This window comes from Hyperoodon ampullatus (assembly GCF_949752795.1).
Source record: "Hyperoodon ampullatus genome assembly, chromosome: 8".
Classification (NCBI taxonomy): domain Eukaryota; kingdom Metazoa; phylum Chordata; class Mammalia; order Artiodactyla; family Ziphiidae; genus Hyperoodon; species Hyperoodon ampullatus.
Window position 1 is genome coordinate 55995225 of NC_136921.1, and position 16993 is coordinate 56012217.

A 16993-nucleotide genomic window follows, 5' to 3' on the forward strand; every position below is an offset into this window, starting at 1 on the left:
CTTGGCATGAAAGAGTAGTGTTTTGGGGGAAAGGATACCTCACTCAGTTAGTCTGAGTGCTTATATACCAACTGGGAGATGCTTATCTAATAATCTGTCATTGCCTAACTGCAAGGACTGCGTGCGCAGAAGAAAAATACATTATTATATAGTGAGGAACTTCCTGTACTTGCCTTAGAGAAATGGGTTCGCCACATGTTTCACAATCTACAGTGTGCCTGAGACTTTTGCATTATCCTGTGGCTTAGGTATCCTTCCAAATTAGTGTCTGAACTCCAGTCCCTGGCAAATGAGGCCATTGGCCCCATCTGACACCTTGTACTCGGCTCCCATAATGCATTTTACAGGGTTCTACTCTGGTCTTAGCTTATGGGCCTCTCTGGTTTTACTTCCTGGATGTTTTCTTTTGGATGTCCATATACCTACAGATCCTATTCTGCATATCTTTGGTGCAAATACTCTCTATATATTTGTAATTGTGATACCATTCTCACCATCATGATGAAAAAACACACCAAAAGCAAACAAACTAAAAACTTCCCTAAATCAAATTGCTGCATTTATATCACTTAATGTTCATATTCTTTGGGGGCCTGTTTGATTTTCTTCTCGGAAGCATGAGCAGGGGCTGCTATGTACCCTATCTGTCTTCTGTCTCTTCTATAGAGGTTGGTATTTGGGTGGAGAGGGATTTCATAATTTAAGAGAGAATGTAAGGTTTTAGAAAAAGGTGTTTGGGGCTTCCCTGGTGGCGCAGTGGTTGAGAGTCCACCTGCCGATGCAGGGGACACGGGTTCGTGCCCCGGTCCAGGAAGATCCCACATGCCGCAGAGTGGCTGGGCCCGTGAGCCATGGCCGCTGATCCTGCGCGTCCAGAGCCTGTGCTCCACAATGGGAGAGGCCACAACAGTGAGAGGCCCGCGTACCGCAAAAAAAAAAAAAAAAAAGAAAAAGGTGTTTGGCAATTCAGTTCAGAAGCCAAGCAATTATTAGGGCTCTGAGCAGTTCAAAAGAAAGGAAGTTGATGGAAAACTTTTCCAGGTCTTCTTACTTACTTCCTTCCATGTAAGTGATCTACTACATCAGTGAAATACAATTGATAAGCAGCACTGTTATTTATAGATTATATATTTAATGTTAGGAGAATGTTTGAAATAAATATTATATGTATCCACAAAATAAAGAGAGGAAATCAGGAGAAAAACAAATCATGTACAGAAATATAGACCATATAGTTTTTACAAAGGCCAAATAGAGAAGTGTAATGCTGTATGTGTATGTGCATAAGTTTGTATGCTTTCATGAAACAAAGTGAGCAACGGGAATGCTTTACTTTATTCGAGGTCTTAGAGTATTCATATCATGCTTATTTCAACAATTTTTTTTTTTTTTTTTTTTTTTTGTGGCTTGTGGGATCTTAGTTCCCTGACCAGGGATCGAATCCGTGCCCTTGGCAGTAAAAGCACTGGACCGCCGGGGAATTCCCAATTGTTTTTAGCTATTGAGAGCAACTTCATTGTATTCTAAGTCTCATAGAACATGCTTTTTTGGTCCATCTTCAACACTGATGCTTCTTAAAATTAAACCACCCAATGGAGCTTCTTCATTATTCAACTTTTAATGAGTGTTGTCTTTATGTTTGATGGTACATGAAGAAAAAGAAACCCATACTTTTTGGTAAGGGAGAATGCTGTTAATTTATAGTGCACATTTTATACATGGAAAAAGGTTCCAGAAGGAGTAATGGGCAATGTTTTCTCCTTGCTCTGGGCCTTGCTTCAAGGATAATCATTTTATCTGCTGCATTGTTCAGTTCTTACGTTCAAATGCAAGAAAATTTTATAAGGTTTAGACAGGACTCAAATAATCTCATTTTATCCAGCTCTCTACTTTTATTTTTATTAACCTATTATGTACCAACTCAGGTGTCATAACATATAATAGTATATATATAAATTTTTAATCCACTGAAGCAATTCACATATGAAACACAGGTGGTATAAACCCTTTTATAACATTTTTTGGAAAATAATTATGCTGACACATGTTGAGTTAGGTTGTCTTCTTATTCTGTAATATATGGACACCAACATTACTACAGAGATTAAAAAATAGAAGAGAATTTAGAGACCATCAATACCCTCATTCTACAAACAAAAAGCCTGAGAACCATCAAGGCAGAATAAAACCCAAGTCTCTTGATTGTAGTCCAGTCCAACAAACTGTACTAAATAGATATAAAAGTTAATTATCGACTTGGCAAAAGAGAGATTCTGTATTTAGTAAAGACCAGCTATTTGAAAATCTAATTTTATCAGATTATTAATCTTGTTTCCTTTCATAAATGACATGTTAAGGTGACCCTGAAGTTTAAGCTAGGTGGATAGAAGTAGAAAAATGTAATTAAGGCAAGAACTGGAAGAGCCAGTGTATCCAGTTTAGAAGCAGGAGCTGGTAGGAAGCCAAGGTTAAAGTTTCCAATGGTCTAGAGTAATCCAACAGTCTATATCAGCAACTAAGGAATGACTGGGGAAATATAGGGAATTGGGGGACTTTCTTTGCCTAGAAAAAGAATTTGAATGTGCTTATTGTCATCTTCAGATATTTCCTATTGAGCAAACCACAGAATATTTGCCCATAAAGGGCCAGTGGTTAAAAGAGAGAGATTTCTTTGTTCGGTATTAGAATTTACTAATGATCAAACCTGTTCAGAAATGAAAGCACACATCTTGGGATATAAAGAGCAGTCACTCTAGGAGTACTAGCTTAGGCTGGAAAAACACTTTGCACATATGCTATGGAAAGGAATCAGGCACTGATTTCTTGGATGTTTGGGCCATTAAAGGTGCTTTCAGTCCAGAAAATCTATGATCTTATGAGTAACCTTCCAGAAAGAGGTAGGCATTTCTTCAGAGTGGTGTGGCTAACACCATGTTTGGTTATATTGAAGAAGTAGAGTTTAAATAGGACTTCTAGACATGCAGACGATTTTTGTCTGGATTCTAATTGCTTTCTAACTTGACATGAGTAAGAACTGTTTTACTTATGTGAAGCATGCTAGCACTTATTCCATAACCGGAAGGATATGGACTCTAGTCAATTATTAATCTGTAGGATTTAGGACTGTCTACTTCAGATAATTTGGGGCATCAGATATAAAGTATTGTTAAAGGCATTCATAATTATGCTATTTTGAAAAAAACTATTCTACATATATAAATTCAGCAAAATAGTTTACCTCATTGTATTGTATTTAAAACTTTCAGTGAACATGAAAGTACTGTTAAAGACAGACACAGTACAGAATGGAGAGACGTGAACATAATGCTACAATACTGGAGCCACTGTCATTAAAACGAAAATAAACAAGATTGTTTTGGCTAATTCAATAAGGCCTGAAACAGGAAAATGGGGATAATGAGCAGAGTGAAGACAAAACTATCATTATCTGCAGATTAAATGACTGTATACTTAGAAAAGCAAATAAACTCAGTTGTATAGCCTTAAAATTAATAAGAATGCAGTAATGGCCTGATAAAGGTAAAATAGGAAGAAAACAATATGGTAGATACACATTTCTTTTTTTGTCAACATCTGAGTGTTTTTCATTTACAGTTTTGATTATTTTACAATGTATTAGAAAGTCTGTGGCATGTGGTTATGTGCAATTTTGCTGAAGGACAAGTTCATATCTTCCCAGTTCTTGTGCCAGTTTGGGACACAGTCTCTTAGTCGGTGAATATGCTTCTACCTGACATACACTATTGAAAAGAACTTTGTGATTTAATACACACAGTCATGTAACCCTGGTGTAGGGTGTCTGCTGTCATCCTCATTTTATACATGGTGAACCTAATCATATATGCCACAAGGGGATTGGGGGTCCTAGAGATTGGGGTCAATGCCCAAGGTCTTTTGAGGCTTTGTCTCTATTAACGATAACAAACTGATAGAAATGGTAAAAAAAAAAAAAAAAATACTGGATTGCTGAGCTACTAATATATTCAGTACAAAATATAAGAAACCTATTTGAAGAAAAGTTCAAATTTTTACTGAGAACAATTTGAGAAGATTTAAAAAGCAAATATGCAATAGTGATGAGGTTACAGTGACATGAAAGCTTTCATGTACAAAAGGTAAGAGTTTGAAATGAAACGAAGTTTTCCTGAAAGTAGCGTGGCATTATATATCAAGAACAGTTCTGATATTCATCTATTGCAGAAGGCCCTTGTGATGCTCATTGTTAAAATACTGACATACTTGGTAAATAGCCAATCCCTGATGTCCCAACACAGCCCCTGCTGCTGCTTCAGCCTCTCCTCATAGATTCTATACATCCTCTCCACCCACCCTGTACCTCAGCCCCCCACCTCCAAGAGTTCCAGCAATTGGACTGGTCTTGCCTACCCAGAGGGCCCCTGAGAATGTTCTTTAGTTCTTTAGCCTGCATCCTTTCTCAGCAGCTAGCTTCTGACACCTGTTTTTTTGTTTGTTTTGTTTTGTTTTATATCACCAAAGATCAAGGATCTCATTCTAATCATTAATTCTGGTTCTTGGAATTAATCTGCAAAAAGATTTTTGCACAAAAATTCACAGTTCATTGTCAGATGCTTCAGAATAGCAAAAAAACTTAAAACTAAGTATAACTATACATATAAAACTATATATAAAAATGTATTTCTATGTATAAATACATATTCATATATATTTCCACATATAAATGCACACATTTATATATTTTTAGATATATACTTTTATTTATATTATATATAAAAGGTTAATAATGAAATTGATTATTCCACATACCCGTTTTTGAGAATACAAATAGCACTTTCAAATAAATTTTGATATATTCATGGTTTAACTCTCAAGTGGGAAAGTCAAAATAATTCTTATACATAATAATCATAATGGGTAAACTAAAGAAAATTATTTCCTCAAAGGGGAAAAAAACAACTTAGGAGAAAATAAACCAAAACATTAACCTTTGCTCTCTCCAGTAGTGAGATATTTATTTTATTTTTACTTTACACTTCTATGTCTTGAGTTTTCTATAGTATTAATTTTACAGCCAGGGACAGGAAAAATAAACCCAATTTAAATTATAATTTTATAGTTGATGAGAGATGATGGTAAAGAAAGACTCACTGACTTCTGACAGTTCCTTCAGCTGTTTGGCTGATGCCCAAAGCACTGTTCTGACACACGTTTTCATGACAATTTTCCTTTGGCTATTTCTGACTCACCAGTAATAGTATTGCACCCATACGAATACTTTAAGAACAATCTCGCTTGTGTTGTAGCGTAGCAGAGCTTTTCTTCAGAGTCCATCTGTTCTCCCATGGCTGCTGCGAGGACATGGTGGCCATGGTGATGAGAGTGAGGGTGATGTGGATCAAGAGGATGGTGGTTGTCAGCTCTCTGGTCCTTCAGGTCCTTGATGTTTTCTGTTGATTATTTCTTGCTTTTTTTTTCTACAAGGGTAACAGGCTCTCAGACTTTACGCACACTAGGGTGGAAAATTTTCCTCAGCAACATTTGTGTTTTAACCACTATTAATGTGGCGGGCCAATGGTGTAAGGGTCAAATGAGAGATAGTGAAGGTTAAGAGCGCGTAAGAACACGGATGCATGCTGATATTGATGAAATCACACCAACTACGTGATTATCTTGGACTGACTTTGTCAGCTCAAGTAGTTTCATCTTATAAATCCTGTCTTTGGGCATGATGAAGGTAGAAGAAAGTTGCTACTTTATTAAGGGTAATTCAATATAACTTATAAACATCATAATATGGTAGGTATAGAATGTACCTCTCTATGTATGTGCTGAAGTAGCAAATATCTTTATGTTTAAAATGTATAAATTGAAAGGTAAGGCAAAACGCAGTCTTTTTTGAGTTGTTTATGAAATATCTCTACACTTCAGTGTTCAGCACCCTTTGGGACATTTTCTCTATGTTTGTGTTTCATAGAACATTTTGGTAGCATGGCTTTTCTTCTGAAGTTGCAAAGCAATCAGGCAGTATTGTTCCTGGGCCAACAGCCAGAAGACACATGAGAGTAAATGGCAATGCCCTTTTGGCTCAGAATTTATATTTATAATCCCCTTCCTGAGACTCTCCAGCTATTTTAATATTCTACTCTTGTCTTTCCATACTGACAGAACTGCCTCCATATTGAGGCTCCCAGGGGGGCAAAAGAGAGAGAAAAGAGAAGGGATCTCGTCAAGAATGTTTTATCTTTTACACTGCAGCTCAGAATCAGATTGTTCTTGTTCTGGTTGCAAACCCATAGCTGAAATTATTTTTCATCAATAAGCAGAGAGTTATCTGGGCAATTTTTTTCCCTAGAAACAATTTTTTTGTGCCTGATACTCTAGTAGAGGGAAAAAGGAAGATTGTAATCTTAATGCAACTGTAATAGAATAAAATTTTTCCTGCTGATACTCTAAAGAATTCACATATATTTTGATATTAGAAATGAAGCAAGAATAGACGGAAATCAAATGGCTGGAGATAACTTGACCAGTCTTTAATCCTCCATTTTCTTGGCATGGAGGATGTTCTTATTTGGGGCAGCCCCAGGGTTCTCAAGCTGGGCTTTGTGTTTCATTGAATGTAGCTCAGTCAGAAAGACAAGCCATCACGAATACATGATGAGTGCTCTTTCACAGTGTCATTTTATTATGGAGCTGCCCATTTAGAAAGGCAAATCTTCATTTCCTTCTTTCCCAGTCTCCTTCAGCCTTCTCTTAAATGTCACCTTTTCCTGGAGGCTTACATGACCACCCAACTGAAAATCACAGAGCTTCCCCTCATGGCTTCCCCTTGCTATTTTTTGCCTTGGTTTTCTCCATGGGACTTATCATCATCCATAATGGTTGGATGTTTTTGTCTATTTTATTCATTGCTGTATCTCCAGTGATTAGAACCTAGCATTTAGTAGGTGCTTAAAAATATTTGTTGAATTAATGTATAATAACTTTAATTTATTGAATTATTACTATATATCATGAACTGTGGTAAATTATCTCCATATAATGGCTTTAACATTCAGAGTGTAAAGACACAGACCTACTTGAGAATGGACTTGAGGATATGGGGAAGGGGAAGGGTAAGCTGTGACAAAGTGAAAGAGAGGCATGGACATATATACACTACCAAACGTAAGGTAGCTAGCTAGTGGGAAGCAGCCACAGAGCACAGGGAGATCAGCTCGGTGCTCTGTGACCGCCTGGAGGGGCGGGATGGGGAGGGTGGGAGGGAGGGAGATGCATGAGGGAAGGGATGTGGGAACAGATGTATATGTATGACTAATTCACTTTGTTATAAAGCAGAAACTAATAATAAAAAAAAAAAAAGAAAAAAAAAAAAAAAAAAACCATTCAGAGTGACCCTGCAGAGTAGACCATATTATCCCTAATTTACAGATATGCAATTTAAAGGGCAGAGATATTAACAAATTTGCATAAGATATTTCTAGTGAATACTAAATTTGAGTTCAATTTTCTCTATAGCCTCTAACTTTTCCTTTTTAACCAAATGACCTCAGATTTCAAGCAAAAAGGCAACATTCCTCTGCTATCTCATGAAATATATCCTTGAAGTTCAGGGACTGGAGAAAAGTTGTCTGGAAGATAATATCCCTACCTTTTCCCTATTTTTGAACTTTTTAAGTTCCACTGTCAGGTTTCAATTATATGTCGCTCTTCAAATATAGGTATGATGCATTTAAAATATGGCCCATGTGAAAGCAAGGTATTATAACCACAAAAATATCTGACTGTGAAATTAAGTAAAACACTCAACTTAGGTCAGAAAGGAGACATGGGAAGTCATACTATATAGTTGTAGCTGATTTGAGGGACGGAGTAGTACAAAGGAAAGAGATTTGCAAGGAAGGAGATTTTAAAAATTTAGTTTTCATTTAACTTCCCAAATCAAAAAGTCAGGATAGAAAATAACACAGGAGTGAACAGAACAGAAAAAAAAACAAAACACCCACAACCCAGCCTAATAGAAAAAAAACACAAAAAAACAAACAAAAAAAGCAACCCACAACTCAGACTAATGGAAAATAATCTTTGATTCATGCTGACACATGTTTGGATTTTCCTAACTTTGCTCAAGGTCCACATATTGATCAACTGAGAAAATCAGTTACATCATCATAAAATGCCCAGACTCCAAAATCATTAATTTGCTTTGCTAGTCACAAAAGGGGGTGCGGGAGGGAAGGAAAGAAAAGAAAAAAAAAAGAAGGATGGTATATTGAAAAGAGTTTACTTAATCCCTATAATTTTTCCATTTGTCACAGGAAACTTTGCAGATTTTGTTCCAAAGCTTTAGGGGGAAACATGTAATAATAAGGCTTTAGTTAACTCAAACAACTGCTGGCCTAAAGGCTTAGGATGTCATCAATAAGTAGTCTACAATTGCCAGAATTCTGATCAAGCAATGCCTAACGAGAGATCATATATGAAAGGAGACTGACTATAAAATGAATAAGTACTGCCTTATTCCTCTTAAATATTGTTTTCTGGACCTGAAAGTTAAGATTTCCAGAAGGCTCTGCGATGCACAATAAAAGCAGCAGACTGCTGGCTTCCACATTTCTTTTGTTTACCCTGAATTTGTGGAGAATTTCTGAGTTATTTGACTGATTCATTTCTAGTTTACTTTCCCCCATTCTTTTGGCATATTAGTTTGGCTTGGGTGCTCTTTAAAAGCCTTTATAGGGCATTTAACGTCTGATACTGGAACACATTCATAGTGTTATGGCTCCTATTCAGAAGGATTCAGCCGAGAAAGAACAAATAATCTTCTTTCTTTTTTTTTTTTTTTCATTGTTTGAATCTCTTTACTGTTGGCTCATGGTACTATAGGGTCTGATAACCCTTCACATGCTTTTCAGTGATTAATGATCAACCTGCTCAGTTGCTTAATCTAGCATTTTAGAGTCCTTGATACTTTTTAACAAACTCATTGGAATCAAGCCTTTGCTAGTGAATAAAATAAGTGAATTAAAGCAATAATTCAGATCAGGGAACACAAGGTTTTATCTGTGTTGCCAACTCCAGTCAAATAACTGGCAGCTTCTGTCTGAAGGATTCTGATGTTACTGCTAGGCTCTGTGAGAAAGACTACCGAGGTAGTTAGTGATGTGTGGAAGAGTTCATGCCTAAGAGTCAGTCAGATGGAATGAGGCGGTGAGGGAAGAGTCTTCCTGGCAGAGGAGCGAGCACAGGCAAAATGTATGGAAGAGTCATGATGTCAGTGGGGGAGGGCGAGGGGGAGAGCGAAGCGTAGAAATACAAGAAATTCAGGGTTCCCAGAGACAAGAGTTTCAAAACATGAAGCTGTGAGAGATGAGAACAAGAAAGCAGGCAAGGTGGTCTGTGCTCAGTTAAGGAGTTTGGACTTAATCCAGTTGATTAGCCATCAGAAGGTTTTAACCTCAGAAATATTGGGCTTGCTTATTAGCTCAGGGTTTTAAATGGTTGTTGTAGTGATGGCTTTGAGGGAGACAAAGTTCAGCAGAGACAGGCTGAATGTTTAGGTTATTATTTTAGTATTCCAAGAGATAGGTAATTTGGGCCTAAACAAGGACATTGCTAGTATGGATGGAAAAGAGGAAGTAAAGAAACATTTAGCAGGAAAACTTACAGGTGGCCAGGGAGGGAAGATGAAGAAAAGAGCAAAGCTTGGATGTCTGGATGGAAAGTAAACAGTATAGGTGATGTATCAAGAAAATATTTGTAACTAAATTTATTTAGAACTGAATGCTACATGTTTAGACTGTAATACTACAGAACATCTGAACTACCTCTCCACTGACTCTCTTTTTTGGGGGAAAGAGGTTCATATAAATAATTTTTTTAAATGCATTTCTCTTATTTCTGAGTGATACAAGAATGCAAACTACATATGGTATGAGATTAAGGAATATATTGTCTTATGGGAGATCTCTCTCTCTCTCTCTCTCTCTCTCTATATATATATATATATATATATATATAATCTCACAATAAGAAATAATAGAGTCTGTTATAAATAACAAACATAACACAGAAAATAAGTGTCTTACGAGCATGGTGACATTGTTTATTGTCAAACCCAGGATACTTTTAAGAGTGAGAGTGGGAGGGAGTAAAAGGAGTAAAATTATTACAGTTTTTTGAAATATTTATTTATTGAACAAACTGTTTTTATTATATCGGTCAATTTATAAAATAGTTCTTTTATGTCATCAAAAAGTTTACGAATAACAAATGTTGGCAAGGATGTGGAGAAAAGGGAACCCTAGGACACTGTTGGTAGGAATGTAAATTGGTGCAGCCGCTATGGAAAACAGTATGGAGATTCCTCAAAAAACTAAAACTAGAACTATCAAATGATCCAGAAATTCCACTCCTGGGTATATAGCCAAAGAAAACAAAAACACTAATTCAAAAAGGTACATGCACCCCAATGTTCACAGCAGTATTATTTACAATAACCAAGATACGGAAGCAACCTAAGTGTTCATCAACAGTTGAATGGATAAATAAGATGTGATACATATATCACCATGGAATATTACTCAGCCATAAAAAAAAAGAACTTCTGCCATTTGCAACAACATGGATGGACCTACAAGGTACTTGTGCTAAGTGAAATAAGTCAGACAGAGAGAGACAAATACTTGGTTATCATCTATACGTGCAATCTAAAAAATAAAATGAAAGAATGAATATAACAAAACAGAAACAGACTCAAAGAGAATAAACTAGTGGTTACCAGTGGGGACAGAAAAGGGGGGAGGAGCAAGATAGATGTAGGGGATTAAGAAGTACAAACTACTATGTATGAAGTAAATAAGCTATATTGTACAGCAGCAAAGGGAATATAGCCAATATTTTATAATAACTACATATGAAGTATAATCTATAAAAATTTTGAATCATTCTGTTGTACACCTGAAAACTAATATAATATTGTAAAGCAACTATATCTCAATACAAAAAACTTTAAAATATAGTTATTTTTTTAAAAAGTATTTTCAAAAATAAAATTGCAGTGATAATATTTTGTTAAAAATTAAAGAAACTTGGGAAACAAAACCAGATGGGACATTAGCACCAGGAGCAAGTACAACTGTCCCTGGCAAACAAGAAGTGTGGTCACCTGACTTATGAAGTCAGAACTGCATTTTATGTGCTACCCCCTGAGGAAATAATTTCATTATCTCCTCTTGTTATTCATTCATTTTTGCTAGGGACCCAGCAGTGAATGCACAGAAGGTTTGTGTCCACACGTGGGCTTATGCTCTGTAGAGGTTGTTACATGAACCTACGGGTTCCGAGTCTCCATTGCAATTCTAGAATTGTGTCCTCTGTCATTGCCATAGGAGGCGGGACTGGGTGGCTCTATGGTAGAACATTCTGCAGGTTGGGAAAGGGACACGATTGGAACAAGCCCTGGGGATGTGCTAGATACATTCTTCCATTTGGGTAGATCCCACTATCTGAATTTTAAAATGTTGGATTTGGGAGCCTCAGAATTAATGATTTTTTAAATCTAAAATATATGGCTAGGCGCATAGCACAGGGAGATCATCTCGGTGTTTTGTGACCACCTAGAGGGGTGGGATAGGGAGGGTGGGAGGGAGGGAGACGCAAGAGCGAAGAGATATGGGGATATATGTATATGTATAACTGATTCACTTTGATATGAAGCAGAAACTAACACACCATTGTAAAGCAGTTATACTCCAATAAAGATGTTAAAAAAATAATAAAATCATTGCATGTTAATAGAAAAAATAAAATAAAATAAAATAAAATAAAATATATGGCTAGGCTGATAGAGACAAGAACAGAACTTTTGGCCTCTGGGCTTTTGGGGCAAGCTGGAATCTCTCTATTTCTCATTAGTCCACAGATTTTCCTGTCAGCCTTTTGCCTTAGTTATCTTTTGTACCCTCCAAAAATAATTACTGTAGAGAAAAACTTCCTATGTCCTTTTAGTATTTGGTGTTTTCCTATTTCTTAGTATGAAGTTGTTAGAAAAACAAACACTTCGGAGTCAGACAAGTATGCCTTAAACTTTAGGCACATTAATGTCCCCTCAGTGTCAAATTACTCAAATCACCTTATCTAGTTGGGAACAATACTGTGGCGTTTGTGATAGCACTGTGGTCAGGATTAAGTGAGATGTTTCAATTCAAGTGCCTAGCACAGTGTTTGACAAATAATAGGTGGCCAATAAATGACGGCTAGAATAATGATTAAGGAAGGACTAAAAGGTGTCAGGTTGGTGGGACCGGCTTTGGAGAAAACTGTCACATAGGCTTCTTCATCCTCTGTTTCAGCTTCCTTCCCATATCTTCTCCCCCCGTAATCCCCACTGTCTCCCATTACCAGTACTTGGGACTCTCATTATACCATTAGACGGCCCTCTTTTCCTAGTCTAGCATCTTTTGTTCGTGATTTATCTTCCTCATCTCCTCCTTTTCAGACCTCTCAGTCTTATGACCCATGCTTTTTTCACCCGCCATATCTAACCTTGGAAAGGTTCTGTTAATGCCATTTATGCCAAAATGTTAAAGACTAATGTCATTTTCATATGCTAGCCTTGCCAGCAGATAAGTCTGTTTTAGTGAAGGTCAACATCATAACTAAGAGAATAAAAGTGCAAACTTAATTTGGAGGCATCAGTAATAGGGAAGGAAGAGAGATTTTTAAAGAGAAGGACTCAATGATAACAATAAAAATAATGAACAGCTAATATTTATTAGGTGCCAACTCTATTTTGCACTGTGCTTTATATGCATTGCCTCATTTAATCCTCTCACCCAATAAATTATGTACTATTAATATTGCTGTTTTTCTCATGAGGAAAATGCACCTTGGAGAGATAAAGCAAATTTCCAAAGGTCATAATACCAAGTAAGCGGATCAGACAGGTTTGGAACTCAAGTCTATCCAACTTACCATCATCTATCCCTCTTACATAGTCACCTACAGGCTAAATTTTTATCAGGGTAGGTATCTATTTGCTTCTCTTATCATCATTTGCTAGAGCCTAGTGCAGTGCCTGGCACATAGTAAATAATCAATTAATCATTGGTGCATGAATTAATACATAAATATCTATTCTGCCATAACTTCCTCTCCATTTACCTCTCTGAGATCACCTCTTGCACGGAGGCACTGCCTTGACTAACATTCCAAAACTCTGAATTGCCAGTAGTCCCACATATACGATTCTGTTTCCTGACTTCCTGTCCTCTCTACCTGCAATTCCCATTTCCCCAGAAGCCCCTGGGCTAACCTCCACTTACCCTGTAACACAGAGCTCAGGAGTGATCTGCCATGAAGCTTTCCCTCTCTCTGGCCTCTTCTCCTATTCTCCCCCTCACCGTCTCCTTTCTCCTTCCCACCTTGGTCCAACCCAGCCAGGGTTCTTTCCATGTCTGTCTATACCACTAGACCATGGTGTTTTTGAGGGCACATGTCTGATATACTTTTTTATCCTTTTTTATACCTGACATATTTTGTATTTGACATATTTTTTGTATGCATCTGGCCTAGCCTAATTTATCAATTCTATGGCATGTTTTTTTCATACTTAACATCTCTGAAATTGATATACATCTTCCGGTTGATGAAATCTTAAAATTATAATTGACAGTGTTTTTTCTGATTTAGTGATATAAAAAGAAGGGCTGTTTGCATCCTATAATGAAGGGCATCTTAGACTTACTGTAATATAATAATTGATATTAAATAAAGGCTATATGAGTGAATGAATGAATAGCAATCATAGCCCTCCTCAAATCACATTATTATTCCTACTTACAACTTAGCTGTTCTGCATCATAGACATTGTGGCAGGGCAAAAGCTGAGTATTATTCTTTATTTATGCTGGGCTTTCCTAGAGATAATAAACTCGTTCAAATTATTCTTAATCATTTCTTTCTGGACTGAGGTGATCTGTTCCCTATGTTTTTCTTCCAGGTGAAATTGATCTTCATATCCTCTCCAAAGTGCAGGCTCAATACCCAGGAGTTAGTATCAACAATGAAGTTGTTGAACCAACTGCTGAACAAATCACCAAGTACAAAGGTACTTGTAATCCATGGTGCTGTATATCAAATTCTATTCTGAAAAGCGTGTCATCCCAAATGTGTCCCTTCAATCATTAACAACATAGCTGCTGTGGTATGTTCTTTGTAAGCTTATTGAGAGAAGAACCTGATTAATTTGTTTTCTTGGCAGGAATGACTAAACATCTCAGAATATAAATAGTGATTAGAATCCCCCCCCCTTGTTTTTAACTGACTCTCCATCCCTCCCCTGGTCATCAACTATTATTTTTGATATTTATTCTTAGAGACAGAGTCATTAATTCATTCAGAGGTATTTAAACAGAATCCCTGCCCTTAAAGAGCTTACGTTTCATTGCTTACAGCAGGAAATCAGGAAACATTTCTTTAAAAAGGGCCATATAGTAAGTATTTTAGACTTAGAGGGCCACATGGTCTCTGTCACAACTAATCAGCTCTGCCACTGAAGCCCAAAAGCAGCCATAGACAATACATACACTAATGAGTGCGGGTATGTTGAAATAAAACTTTATAAATACTAAAATTTGAATTTTATATCATTTTTACCTATCATGAAGTATTATTCTTCTTTTGATTTTGTTCAACCATTTTAAAGTGTAATGGCACAAGATATGAAAGAAGCATGAAATCAGAAAGTAGTGTATATTTTTAGCTTGCAGTCTATTTAAAAATAGGTGGTGGGAAGATATGGCCCATGCCATGGTTTGCTGACTCCTGAGTTACAGAATCATATCACTTGTCTTACATCAATTTTCCATTGATAAAATTCACCAGTTGATTTCCCATTAACACTGAGATAATAGTACCTATGTCTGATCAGGATTCTCATAATTATTTCTTATTGACTCCATTCTTTAATTTCATTTAACACTAGAGGAAAAACTAGGATGAACTCTTTGGTCTTCTGGAGATTTATAAAAAAGAAAAATGTGCTTTATATCTGTTATGTATATAACACTGATTGCATTAAAATGCTAAATGGAAATGGGTTCCGAATTTGCAGTTAAAATTGATGGTGTGCCACCTCTTCTCCGTATTTTAGAGCTTGTAGCCAAGACATCAAACCTCGAGAACATAAAGTTTACTTGGCATAAGGAGACATCATCTGAATATCAAAATAGAATGATGGAGAAAAAAGAACTTCCAAAGTGGGACTTTATTCATATGATTCAGGTAAGAAATATTTATTGTTATATACTCTCAGAAGAAAGATTTTTCAGAAATATTTCAGAGTACCTAATATTTTAACTTTAAAAAGAAAAATGTAAATCTGATTTCTGATTTTACAAGTGACCATTATCTGTCCAAATTGAAGTTAAAGATGTTGACAATACTAAGAGATTCTCTGTAACATTTAAAAAGCCAGTTTTCTCTCTGCAAAATACCCCCATAGTTACTGATTTTTTTTTCAATGCTGGCTTAACTTTTGTGGGATTGAAAGTTCATAGATAGTAGAGTGTAACACATCCTAACACAATTCTCCAGTAACTCTAATGGTCTGGATGGACCAACATCCCAGAGTTTTTCTGAATCCTCTTGCTTTTGCCTTCTTTTGATGACCTGGCTCGTGTGCACATGACAGAAGGGCAGGCTAGATGATTTCTCAGGTCAACAGAGTGTTACTGACATTAGTCAGTCATTACATAGGAATTTATTTCCATGGTCTAGCACTTATAGTGTATTTCTTGGAAAGGGGGAGACAATTCAGTAGGTGGTATGGGGACATACTTCCAGAGGTCACTGACATATCTGGATAGCATATAGGTGTATAGGCTTTGGGTGTTGGCTACCATTAAAAGATGTGTATATTTTAGAAATACCACGATGAACAACAAGATGCTTTTTGCTTTCTATAGTCCACAAGCACAGTCATCCCAAAGGAGTAAAGTTTTTAAAAGCATAGGAAGAAATGACTCCAAGATCAGCATATCCAGGCAATCCTACATCTTTGCTTTCTTAGCAGACAAAATCTTTTACCTATAAGGGAGTGCTTTACATTGCTCAGCAAACCTATGTTTCTCTACTAGGCTTACTTTCCCACCTTCTCATACAGCTGGCCCTTGAACAACACAGGTTCAAACTGCGTGGGTCCACTTATATGTGGATTTTTTCAATAATAAATGCTACATGACTGGATGCAGAACTCCAGAAACAGAGAAACTGCATATAGGGAGGGCCAACTCTATGTTATGTGTGAATATTTGTGCACAGAGTGTTGGTGCTCCTAACCCCTGCCTTGTTCAAGGGTCACCTGTATAACTATTTCATACCTCCCTCTCTCTCCTTATACCTCCTGTAACCCCTCCTCCACCATTCATTTCCAACTGATGACCTCATGTCCTATTCTGTAGCAAAAAGAGAAACCATCAGGTAGAAAATCATCTTTCACTCTCCAAAATTACAAACATAGCTGCACGTGTACGCACCATGTCTTTCTTTCCTCTTATTACAAAAGCCTCCCTTTATCAAAAGCCAATCCCTTGGGCTTCCCTGGTGGCACAGTGGTTGAGAGTCCGCCTGCCAATGCAGGGGACACGGGTTCATGCCCTGGTCCGGGAGGATCCCACATGCCGCGGAGTGGCTGGGCCCGTGAGCCATGGCCGCTGAGCCTGCACATCCGGAGCCTGTGCTCCGCAACAGGAGAGGCCGCAACAGTGAGAGGCCCGTGTACCACAAAAAAAAAAAAAAAAAAAAAAAAAAAAAAAGCCAAGCCCTCTACATATGCTCTGGATCCCATTCTTATAAAAAAAAATTTTTTTTTAGCATTTAAAAAAATCTGTATTCTACAAACATACCAGTGAATGCTCTAAATAAGGTAATATGACATAAAACAAAATGAAAAATATATGTAAGACTGTTCTCTTTAGTGTACAGAATTCAT

At 36.9% G+C, this 16993-nt stretch overlaps 1 protein-coding gene across 1 annotated transcript in view; it reads left to right on the forward strand.

Annotated features, from left to right (window-relative positions):
• Window positions 1-16993, forward strand: part of HNMT (histamine N-methyltransferase) — a 36040-nt gene that overhangs the window by 9155 nt on the left and 9892 nt on the right. The window contains exons 3-4 of the mRNA XM_079710493.1: window positions 14003-14110; window positions 15155-15285. Of these exons, the coding sequence (XP_079566619.1) occupies window positions 14003-14110; window positions 15155-15285 (239 nt within the window). The remainder of the gene's footprint in view (window positions 1-14002; window positions 14111-15154; window positions 15286-16993) is intronic.